This window comes from Pocillopora verrucosa, chromosome 6 (genome assembly GCF_036669915.1).
Source record: "Pocillopora verrucosa isolate sample1 chromosome 6, ASM3666991v2, whole genome shotgun sequence".
NCBI classification, from domain to species: Eukaryota; Metazoa; Cnidaria; class Anthozoa; order Scleractinia; family Pocilloporidae; genus Pocillopora; species Pocillopora verrucosa.
This window is the reverse complement of record NC_089317.1, coordinates 1,855,554-1,868,836: the sequence shown is the minus strand read 5'-3', so window position 1 is coordinate 1,868,836 and position 13,283 is coordinate 1,855,554. Positions and strand designations below refer to the sequence as shown.

Sequence of the window (13,283 nt, the reverse complement as noted above, 5' to 3'; positions counted from 1 at the left end):
TTTTATAGGGCTATCAAGAAGGTACATTCTTTACTTCATTTTCATCTGAAACACCCACATGTCTATGGGATAGGAAAATGTACCATACTAAGGGTACAATTATCCACAAATCCGATTGTTTTTCAAATTTTGGTTGGTCAGAGTAAAACCCAGCACACAAATGGCTCTTGCACCTAATGGGGACCCTCGGCAGTCAGTACGGCAACACTAAGGCAAAAGTCGACTAAAAACTATAATTTATCGTTTTCTTAATAATTTCACGAATGGCTGGACTTCTTTACCGTCTTTAACAGCACCAGACTCAAACTTAGGTGCAGCATATTTAAGCAGCTTTCGGTTCCAAGTAAAACGCGTGAATAATGCACTAACGGGTTCCCGTTCCCAGATTACGCCAGTCTTGGTGATTTCACATCCTTTGTCTAGCTCAGTGCCGTCCATTTTCATGAGTAGGAGTGGATAATACATTTTACTTTTCAAAAGGGGGCTCACATTCATAGAGAGGAATTCTTCTTTAAAAAAAGAGGGCGCTGATGGAACTTATGGTAACATCAACTCAATAACAACTACTTTTCCCTCTGGCATTTAATTATAAATTAAAATCTTCAGATTTACTGGCTAACTAAGTAATTACCTGATACTTGTTAAATATTAAATAAATTAGAAGTGATTCACAACTGTGCATTACTATCAAATTTTCTACAACCTTACACTTAACGGTACTTGTATTTTAGAGACAAAACCGCATGGAAGCCTACAATAGTTATAATTATACCTGTATTAACAAAAACAGGTATAAGAAATTAGATGGAGAAAATACATTTTTAAAGTGGCTATGTCAGCATATGAGCTGGCCGTTAAAGGACAATAGAATTTTTTTAGATGAACATTATAACTGACATTCACTTTGCCTAAAAGCCCACAGCCTATAACTAAAAAGGTTTCTTTTGCCAGAGATCTCTTGACATTTTTCTGTTACAATATTTAAAGTTCTTACATCACTACATGGGTGAGCTTGGAAACCTTTACATGGCAAAATTTATACCCTAATAAACCTTTAACTCCCATGAGTGACCAACAAAGAATTTCTCCTTACAATTTCAATACAAAATCAAGCAGACAAGTGATGAGAATAAAGGAAAATCTTAATTAGGGGATTATTAGTTGATCCAAAACCAAATTCTCCAAACTAACATCACAAGAACTATATGGCAGACAGTAAGGAGAATTACTAATGAGATCTTGGGAGTTAAAGGTGGATAAAAAGATACTCATTGTTGGTACCAGAGTACTTGGAGAATATGGATACTGATGTAAGTAATGCTGATGGAAAATCATCAACAGTCATGGCCCTATGATTGCCAAAGAACCAGAAGATACTATGATCACTGCAAAACTGCATTATGTACTTAACACCTTTTTTTTTAAACAACCCTTTACTACACTCTCTAACCCCCAGAGGTGATTGAAAAGTAACTTCTCTCTATAACACACATACAATATCCAGCAAACAGGTTATAAGAACATTCAAATTTATCAGGTTGAAGTTGTCGTCTTGATTTAACTGTAAATTCATGTAACCAAGTTACAGGAAAATGAGTAGAAGCTAGAGAGAAAAATTAACAATCAGATCTCAGGAGTTGAGGTGTAAAGACTTTCAGTTGTTATATAAGCATATAGCATAACTGTTTAAACTGTTGAAAACTGTACAATACGTTAATTATTCTTAATTTGAGTGACATTTATAAGTGATTTCGTTTATCTATACATAACCAAACAGGCATGTACGCGGTATGTATTTTATTGCCCCCATGCAAGCTGTACTGGACTTCCTCAAACAAGAAACAGCTTGGAAAACTTGATGTGCTCATTGCTATGGAGAGGACCAAGATTCTTTGAAAATATGGACTAAGTATATAGCTGTACACAGTGAATGATTGCTGACTCAATGTGAAAGCGATGTTGGGTAATAAGAAGAAGAAAAATTTTAAGTTTAAAATTCTTGAGCTATTGTGTATATTAATGAGGTGTCAAAAAGCTTGTACTGGTGATTTTTCCGAAAATACTGCAGCCTATCTGCCGGTAAACACAGTACATAATAATATAATTTGTAGCCAAAAGATTACATCAGAAGTTAAATGTAAACTAAACAAAAAACAAACTATTTATTCATTGTCTCTGTTGCTCCACAAAGGTCATGGCTGATATCATAGGCTGGGTAAGACCTGGGGGCAAGGACTGCACATCATCCAGAATATTAGCTGTGACATTGTTAATCCTACAAAGGAATAAAATCAATGAAAACATTTGATGAAGTTCTGGAGTCTTACTGTTACCAGCATGCCTTGCTAAGTCTTTTTTTTTAACCCTTTGACTGCTTAGAGTGATTAGAATCTAATTTCTCCTTACAATATCACCCCTGAATCACACATTAAGGTCAGGAGAATTAAGGAAATGATCACCAACTAAAGAAGAAAAATTCTCCTTGCCAGCATCTTAGGAATTGTTTAAAGAAAAGTATGGAGAAAATGCATACTGATGTTAGGGTGTCAACAGGTAATGCCTTGTGCACCAAGCTTGTAAGAACATTGATTTGTTCTGCTATTGCACATTCAGGAATGCTCAGATGTTGATATTTGAGTATGGCAACACTTGAAAATTACTGCATGCAAAAATTTAATCCTATAACTCTTTAACCCTTTAACTCCCAAGATCTGATTGTTAATTCTCCCCTCAAGCTGCTAAACATTTCCTTGAAAATTAGTTACCAGAATTTGGTGTAACGTAGATCTGATAAGTTTGAATGTTCTCATTTCCTCTCTGTTGCATAATGTATGGATATTACTGGGAGAAGTTACATTTTAATCAGTTCTGTGAATTTATGGTTAAAGGTATTCATGGAGAGTTTCCTTGACCTGGATGGACTAATCTGAGATTTTGGAATATGTTCTTTCTTACCATTCTTTTTGTTCATGGGGTAACCTTGGAACAGAATCTTTATCTTTTGGTACCAGACCAGCTTTCAAACTTTTGAAATTTGACTCGATATTCTTTTTGTAGTCCATCATCAGAGTGCCAGCCTGATTTACTGATTGCTATTCACAGACAAAAGAGAAAACATAATCAGGAGCACTTAGAATGAACATACGCTTGGTACAGTGCTGTAGTTAAACTATTGACACCAGTCTATCAACATAATTGGTCAAGAGAAACAGTGCAAAAACAAATTCCCAAAGCATGGACACTTACGTTCAGTGTGGGGAACAATCCTGCAAAACAGCAAACTTCTCAACAAGCCTAATGAAGCTGACAAATATCAACCAGCCTATCACTAAGCTACTGAGCAACAAAGACGCTCTATGGTGAGCTGAGCCACTGCAATGTTGTATGCAGGACAAGTGGCATGAGCGCAACTGGGAATTACCTTCAGCTCACTGTAAAGAGTCTCTGAGACTGATTGGTGAAGCACTGATTAGGTTCACTTCCTCGTGGGACTCAGAATTTTTCCTAAAACCGATGCTTCTGAGTTTGAGGAAAAAATCATTACCAAGCTCAAAATGAACCATCTTTCTCACTCAACAAGAATTTGTTATCACTGAAATTTGCCACAACCAAAAACCAAAACTTTCTCATGATTAAGAAAGATGTTTTTTGTCTTGTCACAAGCACGGGACAAAGAAAAAATTCTGAGTCCCCATGAGGAATTGAACCTCTGACCTTCAAATTCTATGCATCAATGCTCTACTACTGAGCTACAGAGACACTACAGTGAGCAAGGTCTATTACGAAGTTCATATGACATGCGTCCTGCATTTTGCTAGGATCAGCAATGATTATAACCATAGAAAGTATACAAGAAGGCAAAAAATTGGTCTCAAAAGCAAAACAATAACAAAATTCACTTCCTAAAATTCTGTGAATGGAATCTTCCTTACAAAAAAATATGAAAAACAAACAAAGATAATTTGGGTAATGTTTTAATTAAACAGTATCTTACATAAAGCAGCGCAGTCTGATGAGCCATGTATTTATGATTGGTGAGGTTGAAGGCATCACTGTTCAGCTGATGACTCAGTGTTATCAGCTGGTTCAACATTCCAAGGTGTGGAAAATATCCTGAAACAATAACCACAATCAACTGTGACGCGAGTCACACTCAAACATATTTTTTATGTTAATGTTTGATAATTATAATTCACATAACTAATTTTGGAATATAATTGTACACTTAGAAGAGTACATGGAGGCTTCAAATCAACCTTTACCTCCCAAGATCTGATTGTTAATTCTCCTCTGTAGCTGCTACACATTTCCTTATAAATTTGTTATGAGAACTTGGTGCTAGATCAAGATAGCAGCTTCTACCTGATAAGTTTGAATATTCTCATTACCTGTTTGCTGAAGAATGTATGGATGTTGTAGGGAGAAGTTTTACGTTTATTACTTCTGGGAGTTGACCCTTTAACTCCCACAAGTGACCAAGACAGAATTTCTCCTTACAATATCAATACAATATCAAGCAGGCAGGTGATGAGAATAGAGAAGAATATCAATTATGGGATTATTATTATTAGATCCAATACCAAATTCTCTAACTAACATCATAAGAATTGTATGGCAGATAGTAAGGAGAATTACTAATTAGATCTTGGGAGTGAAAGGGTTAAGAGTTGGACAATGTAAATGATTGCTTTCTATGTTATTTTTGTATTCTTAAATCTTTGGTTGTAGTATTTTTTTTTTATTTGGTCCTTGATTTTTCATCATTAATTTTTCCACTATGTGCCATGTGATCTAAAGCAATGTTCAATAAACCAGATTTAGAGTAAATGTCCTAGCATGGTACACAGTTTTAAAGGCATTATCTCAATTGACGCACAACTGCAATCGAGAATGCAACATCAACTTAACAAATAGATTCCAAGTTGCCGTGCATCTGTTCAGTAATAGATCACAGATGATGTCAAAATGTAGTAAGAACAAAAAAGTGGCACACGAGGCACAGCCGAGTGTGTCACTGATGTTCTTACCACATTTTGGCCTCCTCTGTGATCTATTACTGAACAGACGCACAGCAACTTGGAATCTATTTGTTTTATATATATAATAAAGAATTAAAAAAAGTTTTAATGATGATGTCATCTATACGTCTGTCCTCCAATAGACCATAAGTGAGAACCAATCAGATTGTGTGCATAACTGATCTTATTATATAACATGTTATATATTATACCTTTCTGTTCTTCTGTATTTTTTTTTTTGCTTGAGCCTAAGAGTAACAGATGATCATGTGTTCTGATTCTCAAGGTGAGAGCAGTATTGAGTACTGGACTATTATTTCACGAGAGTGCTTGAGGTTTGAAAAACCTAAACGGAATTCATCTTTATTCTTTACCCTCATTGATGATAAATTCAGTTCAGGTTGCAAAAACATCATCCAGTGTCAAAGCAATAGCTGTTCTCTGATCTACTCTCACCTGGTCAATGAGACCACATAATCAAATGTTTTCAGTCTTGTTGTCTCTTTAATGCATTTTGCTTCTTTGAATCAAAAGAGTCAGCATCTGTATCAACTCTTCAACCCTTAACACTTTAAACCCTAATATCAGTATGCATATTCTCCATACTGTTCTCTAGACATTTCCTAACACACTGACAAGGAGAATTTGATTAACAATCAAGAGCTTCTTTAGTTGGTGATCATACATTTCCTAACATGCTGACTTTCACTTCACTTCACACTTTTATTTTTATTTTCATACATATTTACAAGAAATTCCTTTGACCTACAGATAGCAAATGCCAACTGAGGTGGGCCAATTTTTTTTTTCTTAACTTACTTTATTTAAGCACACTGGAAATAAAACAGAAATGAAGAAATGTAAATAAAAAGACATAAAGATACACAAGAAAAGGAAAAAAAAAAGAAAATGACAGATGTTCACTTGTAGAGGAAAGAAAGTCCTAGAGTTTCTAAGTGTACGAAACATATTGTAGCACTGGTTCAAATTGGTTCAGTTTTGCTGTGTTTGAATTTTAGCATTATCTCATTGGGCTTCAAGTAAGAATCTTCAGTTTCTAGGATATTGAGAAGAGCTCTTTTTGTTTCTTTTTTGAAGGACTTCTTTGACAAATTTTTTATATTCATTAGGTATCTCATTACAGACTTCCAAGGCATTTCTTTGCATTTTAAGCCTAGAGTACTTAATGCTAAAGAGTTGTGACCTTGATGAGAAAGTAACTATGCATATGGATGTTTGAAGTTCTTATAGAAGAAGAATTTGTTTAACAATCAAGCGCTTCTTTCCTTGGTGATCATTTCCTTTATTCTCATGACCTTAATGTTTGATTCAGGGGTGATATTGTAAGGAGATTTTGGTTGCTAATTTCTCTAAGGGGCTAAACAGTTAAGAGTGATTAGCATCTAATTCCTTCTTACAGCATCCCCCCTGAATCAAACATTTTAAGGTCATGAAAATAAAGGAAATGGTCACAAGATAAAAGAACCCTTGGTTTTAAACAAATTCTCCTTATCAGCACTATGGCAAATGTATACTCTAGCAAATGGAATGGAGATTATGCACACTGGTGTTAGGGTGTGAAGGACTGACCGCTTTTCCGTCAAATCACATGATCAGTTTTTCCGAATTCAATTACACTTTCATAATCATTCATTCATGATAGTCTACAGACATAAAATAATCTGTTAGGTTTAATGTCCCAGTCGTTTAATTTGCTCAAAGCAGTTTAATATTCAAAACAGTATCAAAATATCATGGAAAAGAGAGAAATTCAGATACATAAGAAAAAAAATTACCATCCATGGAAGATTTCTGGGTTTGAAATGCTGGTCTCTCAGGATTTATCAAATATGAAGTGACTTTTGGAAACAGTAGAGACAATCCAGTCTGCCGCAAGTAATCCTAAAAAGTAAAGTGTCCATGAGTCAAGATCCCAAAAAGTGTGACAGAATAGGGAAGGAATGCAAAAGCTATCTGATAATAGAAGACATTTGTATCTCTTTCCAAAACCAATCAACATTTAAGACTCTACTCTATTTACTTTTAAACAATGGTTTGAACAATAAATTTTATCATTTATTGTATGATCCCCTTAAAAACTGCACATTAAGTGATTCTTAACCCTTTGACTTCCAGTAGTGATCAACATGTAAGTTCTCCTTATAATATTCAAACATTATCCACCAAACAGGTATTGAGAATATTCAAACTCATCAAGTATAAGTTGTTATCTTGATCTAACACCAAATTCCTGTAACTAACTTACAAGGAAATGTGTAACAGCTGGATGGGAGAATTAACAATTAGATCTTGGAAGTTAAAGGGTTAAAGTTCACATAATATTTTTTCTAACTTTCCTCAGTTTTTTTTTCTATGATAAGGATATTTGAAGCTTACAATAAACAAGACAATAGAGTCATAACTGCTCATGCATAACTACATAGGGCACTATTCCCCTGAATAACCACTTGAGTCTTAATTAGTGAAACACAAGATAGAGCTAACAACTACAAAAAAATTCCTGCACAATATTTCCTCAAATAAGCACCCACACTCTACTGAATGCCCTCCCCTGAATGAGCACTCCACCCCCTAGGCCATGGTTTCAAACATGCACCCCCCTTGAATAACTTGCTCCCCCCCCCCAGGGTTAGGGTTTTATTGTGGTTAGTAGGGATACCAGAAAAACCTGTTTCTAATTTGTCACTTTATTTACAATTTTTTAAGCTTCAGCTACAAAGGAATCAGTACAGAAGAATAGTTCCTTTTCCATTCCAGTTAATTCTATTCCCATGAGCTTGCAGAGTATCTGCATGTGTATTATCTGCTCTTTAACCCTTTAACTCCCATGAGTGACCAAGACAGAATTTCTCCTTACAATATCAATACAAAATCAAGCAGACAAGTGATGAGAATAAAGAAAAATATCAATTAGGGGATTATAAGTTGATCCAATACCAATTTCTCCAAACAAATATCACAATAACTGTATGGCAGACAGTAAGGAGAATTACTAATGAGATCTTGGAAGTTAAAGAGCTAATTTTTCCTATTACTGCACTAACTTGATATGCACCCCCCTTGTTTAAGCACCCTCCTTCAAATAAGCAACCCTCTTTTAGGTAATATTTTAAATGAGCACCAAGGTACTTATTCAAGGATATAGGGTATTTATGCTTCATGTGTATGCTAGATTTGTTCAAGCAAGTACATATCTGAAGTAATGATTAAAGGTATGTGTGCTATACTGCACATGAGCGATTAAAATATCTCATGAGAGAGAAGAAAACATTGATATTAATAATTATTGTTCCTTAACCAATCGTAATTTATCACAGATAATATCTGACTTACTTTCAAAGATGGTTTAGGATCTGGAAGAAAATGGATCATTTCTCGCATTTTCTCAAAGAGTACTTGTGCTGAAACAAAGTACATATTAAAAAAGAAAACTTCAGCCACAATCATGACTGAATTAATGAATAAAAAATTTTCTTTTTAACAAATTATTAGTTTCTGCCAAAAATATCTGAAATCAAGGTTTTGTACTTTGTATAATGGTTATTGAGGATTTGGATGACAATTAAAATTCTACCGGTAACTTTGAGTAAAACTTTTAACCAAGGTAACTTTTGAGTAAAAATTTTGGCCAAGGTAACTTTTGAGTAAAACTTTTGGCCAAGGTAACTTTTGAGTAAAACTTTTGGCCAAGGTAACTTTTGAGTAAAACTTTTGGCCAAGGTAACTTTGTTAAAGCAGGATGAGTTATAATAAGCCCTGGCTGATTATTTCAGGGAACTCTAAACAGCATTTTTATCCTTGCAGTATGCAGGAGGTTTGTCATCATGGATCAAGTTGACAGCCTAGCCTGCCACAAGTCTCCTACAACTCACTGTGGTAGAGCACGCAAAATACTAGTCCGAAGGTCATAGATTTGACTTCTATTGTGAGCACTTAAGAGTTCCTTTTCTCCAAGGATGCCTGTGTCACTCACTGAATATGGTCTTCTTTCATCTTCTTTCTATTTCAAGATTTAACTCTTGTTTCCCCAAAACAGCTTTGAAAAATAACTTAGAGATGAAAATGTCCACATTTTCTAAAGAATTCAAACCGTTCTATTCGTTAAAATAGTTGATGAATACGTTGGGAATTAAACATACGTAGCCTGCAGATGTACCTTTTGGTTCAAATTTGTTTTGATATTCCACTTTGTGGCCTGCATCGATCTTTCCCATTGTTGTCTGAAATCGAAAAACAGATTTATCCCAAAATTGTTATCTGTTTATGAAAATTCTTGCAACTCGAGAATTCAATACATGATGGAAAATCGATTAATGCATCGATAATGATCATCGCGAGAGGCTAAAAACAACCTTTGTGTATTTTTGGTGACTTCGCCAACTAAGACAAACAAAAGAAAAGTGAAATAAACTAAACAAGATAAAAACGATGGAAATGTTCCTTACAGCGTACTCCTTCTTGCAAAGTGGCTCCAGTTGGGAACACAAAGTCAGAACTTCAATAGCAACATCGTCTGGAGAAAACTGAACCTTCCAGAGTGGCTCATGAAGGCGGACCTCAACTGCAGGATGCGAGGAAAACAGGTGAATTTGCTTGCCTGGTTAATATTTACAACCTGGAGACGACTTCGTAATAGAAGGACAACACGCACAAACCTTTGAATGAAGGATCGTAGGCAAGAGGTGCACATAATGGCCCAGGAAGAAGGGCTCGGTCTAAATTCATTTTTCGAATTTCAAGCCTTTGCAATGTTGAATTATCTGCGCATGAAATCTGGAAAGAAACTTCCTGCAAAGGACGCCATGACAGCTGTTCAGATCGATACTTCATATAGGATTCATTAATCATCGCACGTGCGGTGGTATTCTTGCGATGCGCCGCTGACCAACATTAGTTAGGAGGGGGAGAAAAAGGGGGAAGGGTGGGGCAGGCAATGGGAAGAGCTGGAGGGGGAGGTAGGGGGGGTCCTGCTTTATTGAAAGGTGATTTCATCGTTAAAGGTCTGAATGAAAAACGAAACAAATCCAACAAACGCACAGATGTTGGGCTAACTGGTGAACCAATGGGTTCAGCAGCTTAAAACATGGAGTTACCCGGCTGAGTTTAGAGGGGAACTAATAAATTGACAGGGTCTATAGAGGAAGACGGTTAGAGGAGTGGGTGGGGGGGGGGGGGGGGGGAAGAACAGGACTGTTGGTAATTAAACAGATAAGTAGATTAATCTCAATCATCTCTTATCTGTTCCAGGCAGTTGGACAGTTAAAATGGATACTGAAATAGTTCACAGAAAAACGAAGCAAAAAAGAGGAAAGTTTGGTCAGGTTGAAAAAAAGGGGATTTAAGTTGCATAATGTTCCTTCATTTATTTGATCTGCCGCTAGTGTTGCACTGTTAATTTGTATATTCCTTTTGGATAACCATACATCTGGATCAGGTCAAGTCATCTCATGAATTAAACTTAACCTTTAAATCAACAACAAAGATAGTTTTGAGCTGATTTACATAAGTTTCCCAAAATTTCGACTTGCAGTATGCAGTCAAGATGTTGCAGTCCACTAAACATACTACAACAAGAACTTTTCAATGTGCAATAATTTAATCAAAATTGAAGAAACTTTATTCTTATCACTCTCAAATAAATATATTACAAAATTCCTGCACTTAAATCTCATAAATAATATATATTTTCCTGTACAATTTACAGCTTGGATAATCTATCTCTAGACTAAGGAAACCTCTACTTGACTATATACCATTCCCTCTTCCACAAAAATCTCTATATACATTCAAAAAGATACTTTTTCAAACAAAGTATAGGAAATGGGCATAAAACCCAACTATGAAGCGTAAAAATGGTTCTTCTTTTTTTCAAGAGGATTGTGGCATATTCAAAACCAAAAATTCACTTATCAATTTCATTCTTGACCCCTTGGGACACTGAGATAAACTGATTTAAAACCATCTTGAGATTTTCATCAAATTTGAAAAAAAGTTGTTGAAAGAGTTCTAAAAAGGAGATAATTACAGCGTTATGTGATACTTTGTGCAAACTGACCCAATGCTTAACATTTAAGCTCCCAAGTGTGACCAAGACAGTATTTCTCCTTATAATGACAACACAGTATCAAAGAGACAAGTGATGAGAATAAAGAAACACATCAATTACAGGAAAATCCATGGATCAAATACCAACTTCTCCTACTTCAAAGAATAAAGTACCAACTATATGTAGTGGGGTCACATCACATCTCCCTAAACAGCACAGTACATAAAAGTTATTTCCTATCATCAGTCTCAAAAAATTTAAGGATCAAGACATTTCTGACAAAGTTAAATGCAAGTCAAACTGGTTTGAAGGCATTTTAACCTGAAATTCGTTTTCAAATACGACAGAAATACTGTAATTAACATTTTAAAGAAACAAGGAGTTCCAGCCCCTTGAGTAATTATTCAATTGTTGCATCAATCGTCTCATACTTTATGAACCAGAGAAAGTTTGATAATTTCAATCTGCGAGTTTCATAATACATTTCGACTCAAAATTCACTTCGCATGGCAGAAGTATTGTACTGAAATAAACAAGACAGAATGAAGCTGACGCCATTCGTTTTGAATAACACATGAACATGAAGAACATGAAACGGCACCAGTTTAAACTCATGAGACAAAGCCCACGTATTTATTTGAGGTAAATGAACTGGTTGGACCGAAAGCGAAATAAATAAGCAATGAACTGACAGTGGTGAGGGATTTGGGGGCCATGTGATAAACAAGTTTTACCGAAGTTTGTCCTCTAGTCAGCACTTCAAGCCCAAAGAGGCAATTAAAAATATCTCACCAAAACACAGCAAGAAAATTAGATAAAATCGGAGATGATTGAGGCAAGACTATAACCGTTGTTAAGATACACGCCTACATACCATGTATAACAGACTTGGAGAGCAAAAAGGCCAAAGACAGTTGTGAGCCATGACTTGGGAAATCCACCTCAACCTCCCGAAACCGATTTCGCCGAAGGCTGTAGTAAGAGCAACTCAATCCTGAAGCTGGAACATTTTTTAAAGCCTTGTGTCCTAGGTGACTACAAAGAGAAAGAAAAGACAATGTTATTTGAAGCGATTTGAAGCTTGGGGGCCACCTCCAACTTTACACAATTTTATTTCAAAGTTGCAGTAAAATAAGATCAAATTCTGAACTACCTTCTATTATCGTAACGAATATCTCACGATCATCCCCACATACAACTTCGTGATTCATAGAAGTAAGACATATTAACATCTCAAGACTAACCTTGAAGATTTGTAGCCTCATATGCGCATCTCGATTGTCAGAAAATCAAATCTCAAACTTCAAGTCTTCGGCCTTTTTTTCCGTTTTGTTCGCACTTTGATTATTAAAATAACCTCGAGTCATCCGCAGAGTTTGAAATGGTGGTAAACTTGACATACTATTTCATCCCTCTCCGAAAAACATTTCAAAACAGTTGTCGATCGCCCAGGAAAAGACCGCTGAAAATATCCAAAAAAATAGGCGCAAACGCGCATGCTATGCTCCAGATCAATTTTCAATCCGTGAACACGTCATAGGCGCAAACGCCGCATGCTATGCTCCAGATCAACTTTCATTCCGTAATCACGTCATAGGCGCAAACGCCGCATGCTATGCTCCAGATCAACTTTCATTCCGTAATCACGTCATAGGCGCAAACGCCGCATGCTATGCTCCAAATCAATTTTCAATCCGTGAACACTTCATATTTTACGGTCCACTTCCTCACTTGTGGTAAGTAATGCTGGTGAAGGACTAGCAAAAACTGTGACTGATTTCTTCAGATACCACGCACCCGAGGTATGTTCTAACGTGTGTTGCCTCTATTATAACGCATAATTTAGGTTATGTTGATTTTCTTGGATTTTCAGGAAAATAGGCCCGAATGTTCGTCAGATATTTACGCACAAAGATATAACGTAATAATATTCCGAAATTCGAAATATTTTCATCGAAATCTTTCTTGCGTATGTCATTACCTCTACTCGAAAAGCCTCACACACCTTAGCCTTACTGGGATATCTATATTTTGTGGTTTCTTTAAAAGTAGCGCCCGAAAGACGATTTTCCGGAAGGCACCCTATTTTCTTGAGAGCTACCATCAAAAATGCAAATCATAACCAATTGCCGAAGCGTACCTTTTACTATGAAATACTTGTCTCGACTCGTCATTCATAACTTTAAGTAACATAACCG

General features: G+C 35.9%; 1 protein-coding gene and 1 long non-coding RNA gene across 2 annotated transcripts; both read right to left on the bottom strand.

Moving 5' to 3' along the window:
- Window positions 1–244: 244 nt before the first annotated feature.
- On the bottom strand, window positions 245–9,926 carry LOC131780153 (uncharacterized). The gene is made up of 8 exons (XM_059096774.2): window positions 9,695–9,926; window positions 9,485–9,600; window positions 9,196–9,259; window positions 8,373–8,440; window positions 6,815–6,920; window positions 3,995–4,113; window positions 2,956–3,092; window positions 245–2,275 (listed from the first exon to the last, which is right to left on the bottom strand). The coding sequence occupies exons 1-8, from the start codon at window positions 9,885–9,887 to the stop codon at window positions 2,167–2,169; spliced, it is 912 nt and encodes a 303-aa protein (XP_058952757.2). The 5' UTR covers window positions 9,888–9,926; the 3' UTR covers window positions 245–2,166.
- A 346-nt stretch (window positions 9,927–10,272) lies between these two features.
- LOC136282059 (uncharacterized) lies at window positions 10,273–12,782 on the bottom strand. The gene is made up of 3 exons (XR_010718067.1): window positions 12,330–12,782; window positions 11,960–12,120; window positions 10,273–11,291 (listed from the first exon to the last, which is right to left on the bottom strand). It is a non-coding gene; the product is annotated as an uncharacterized lncRNA (long non-coding RNA).
- Window positions 12,783–13,283: the final 501 nt, after the last annotated feature.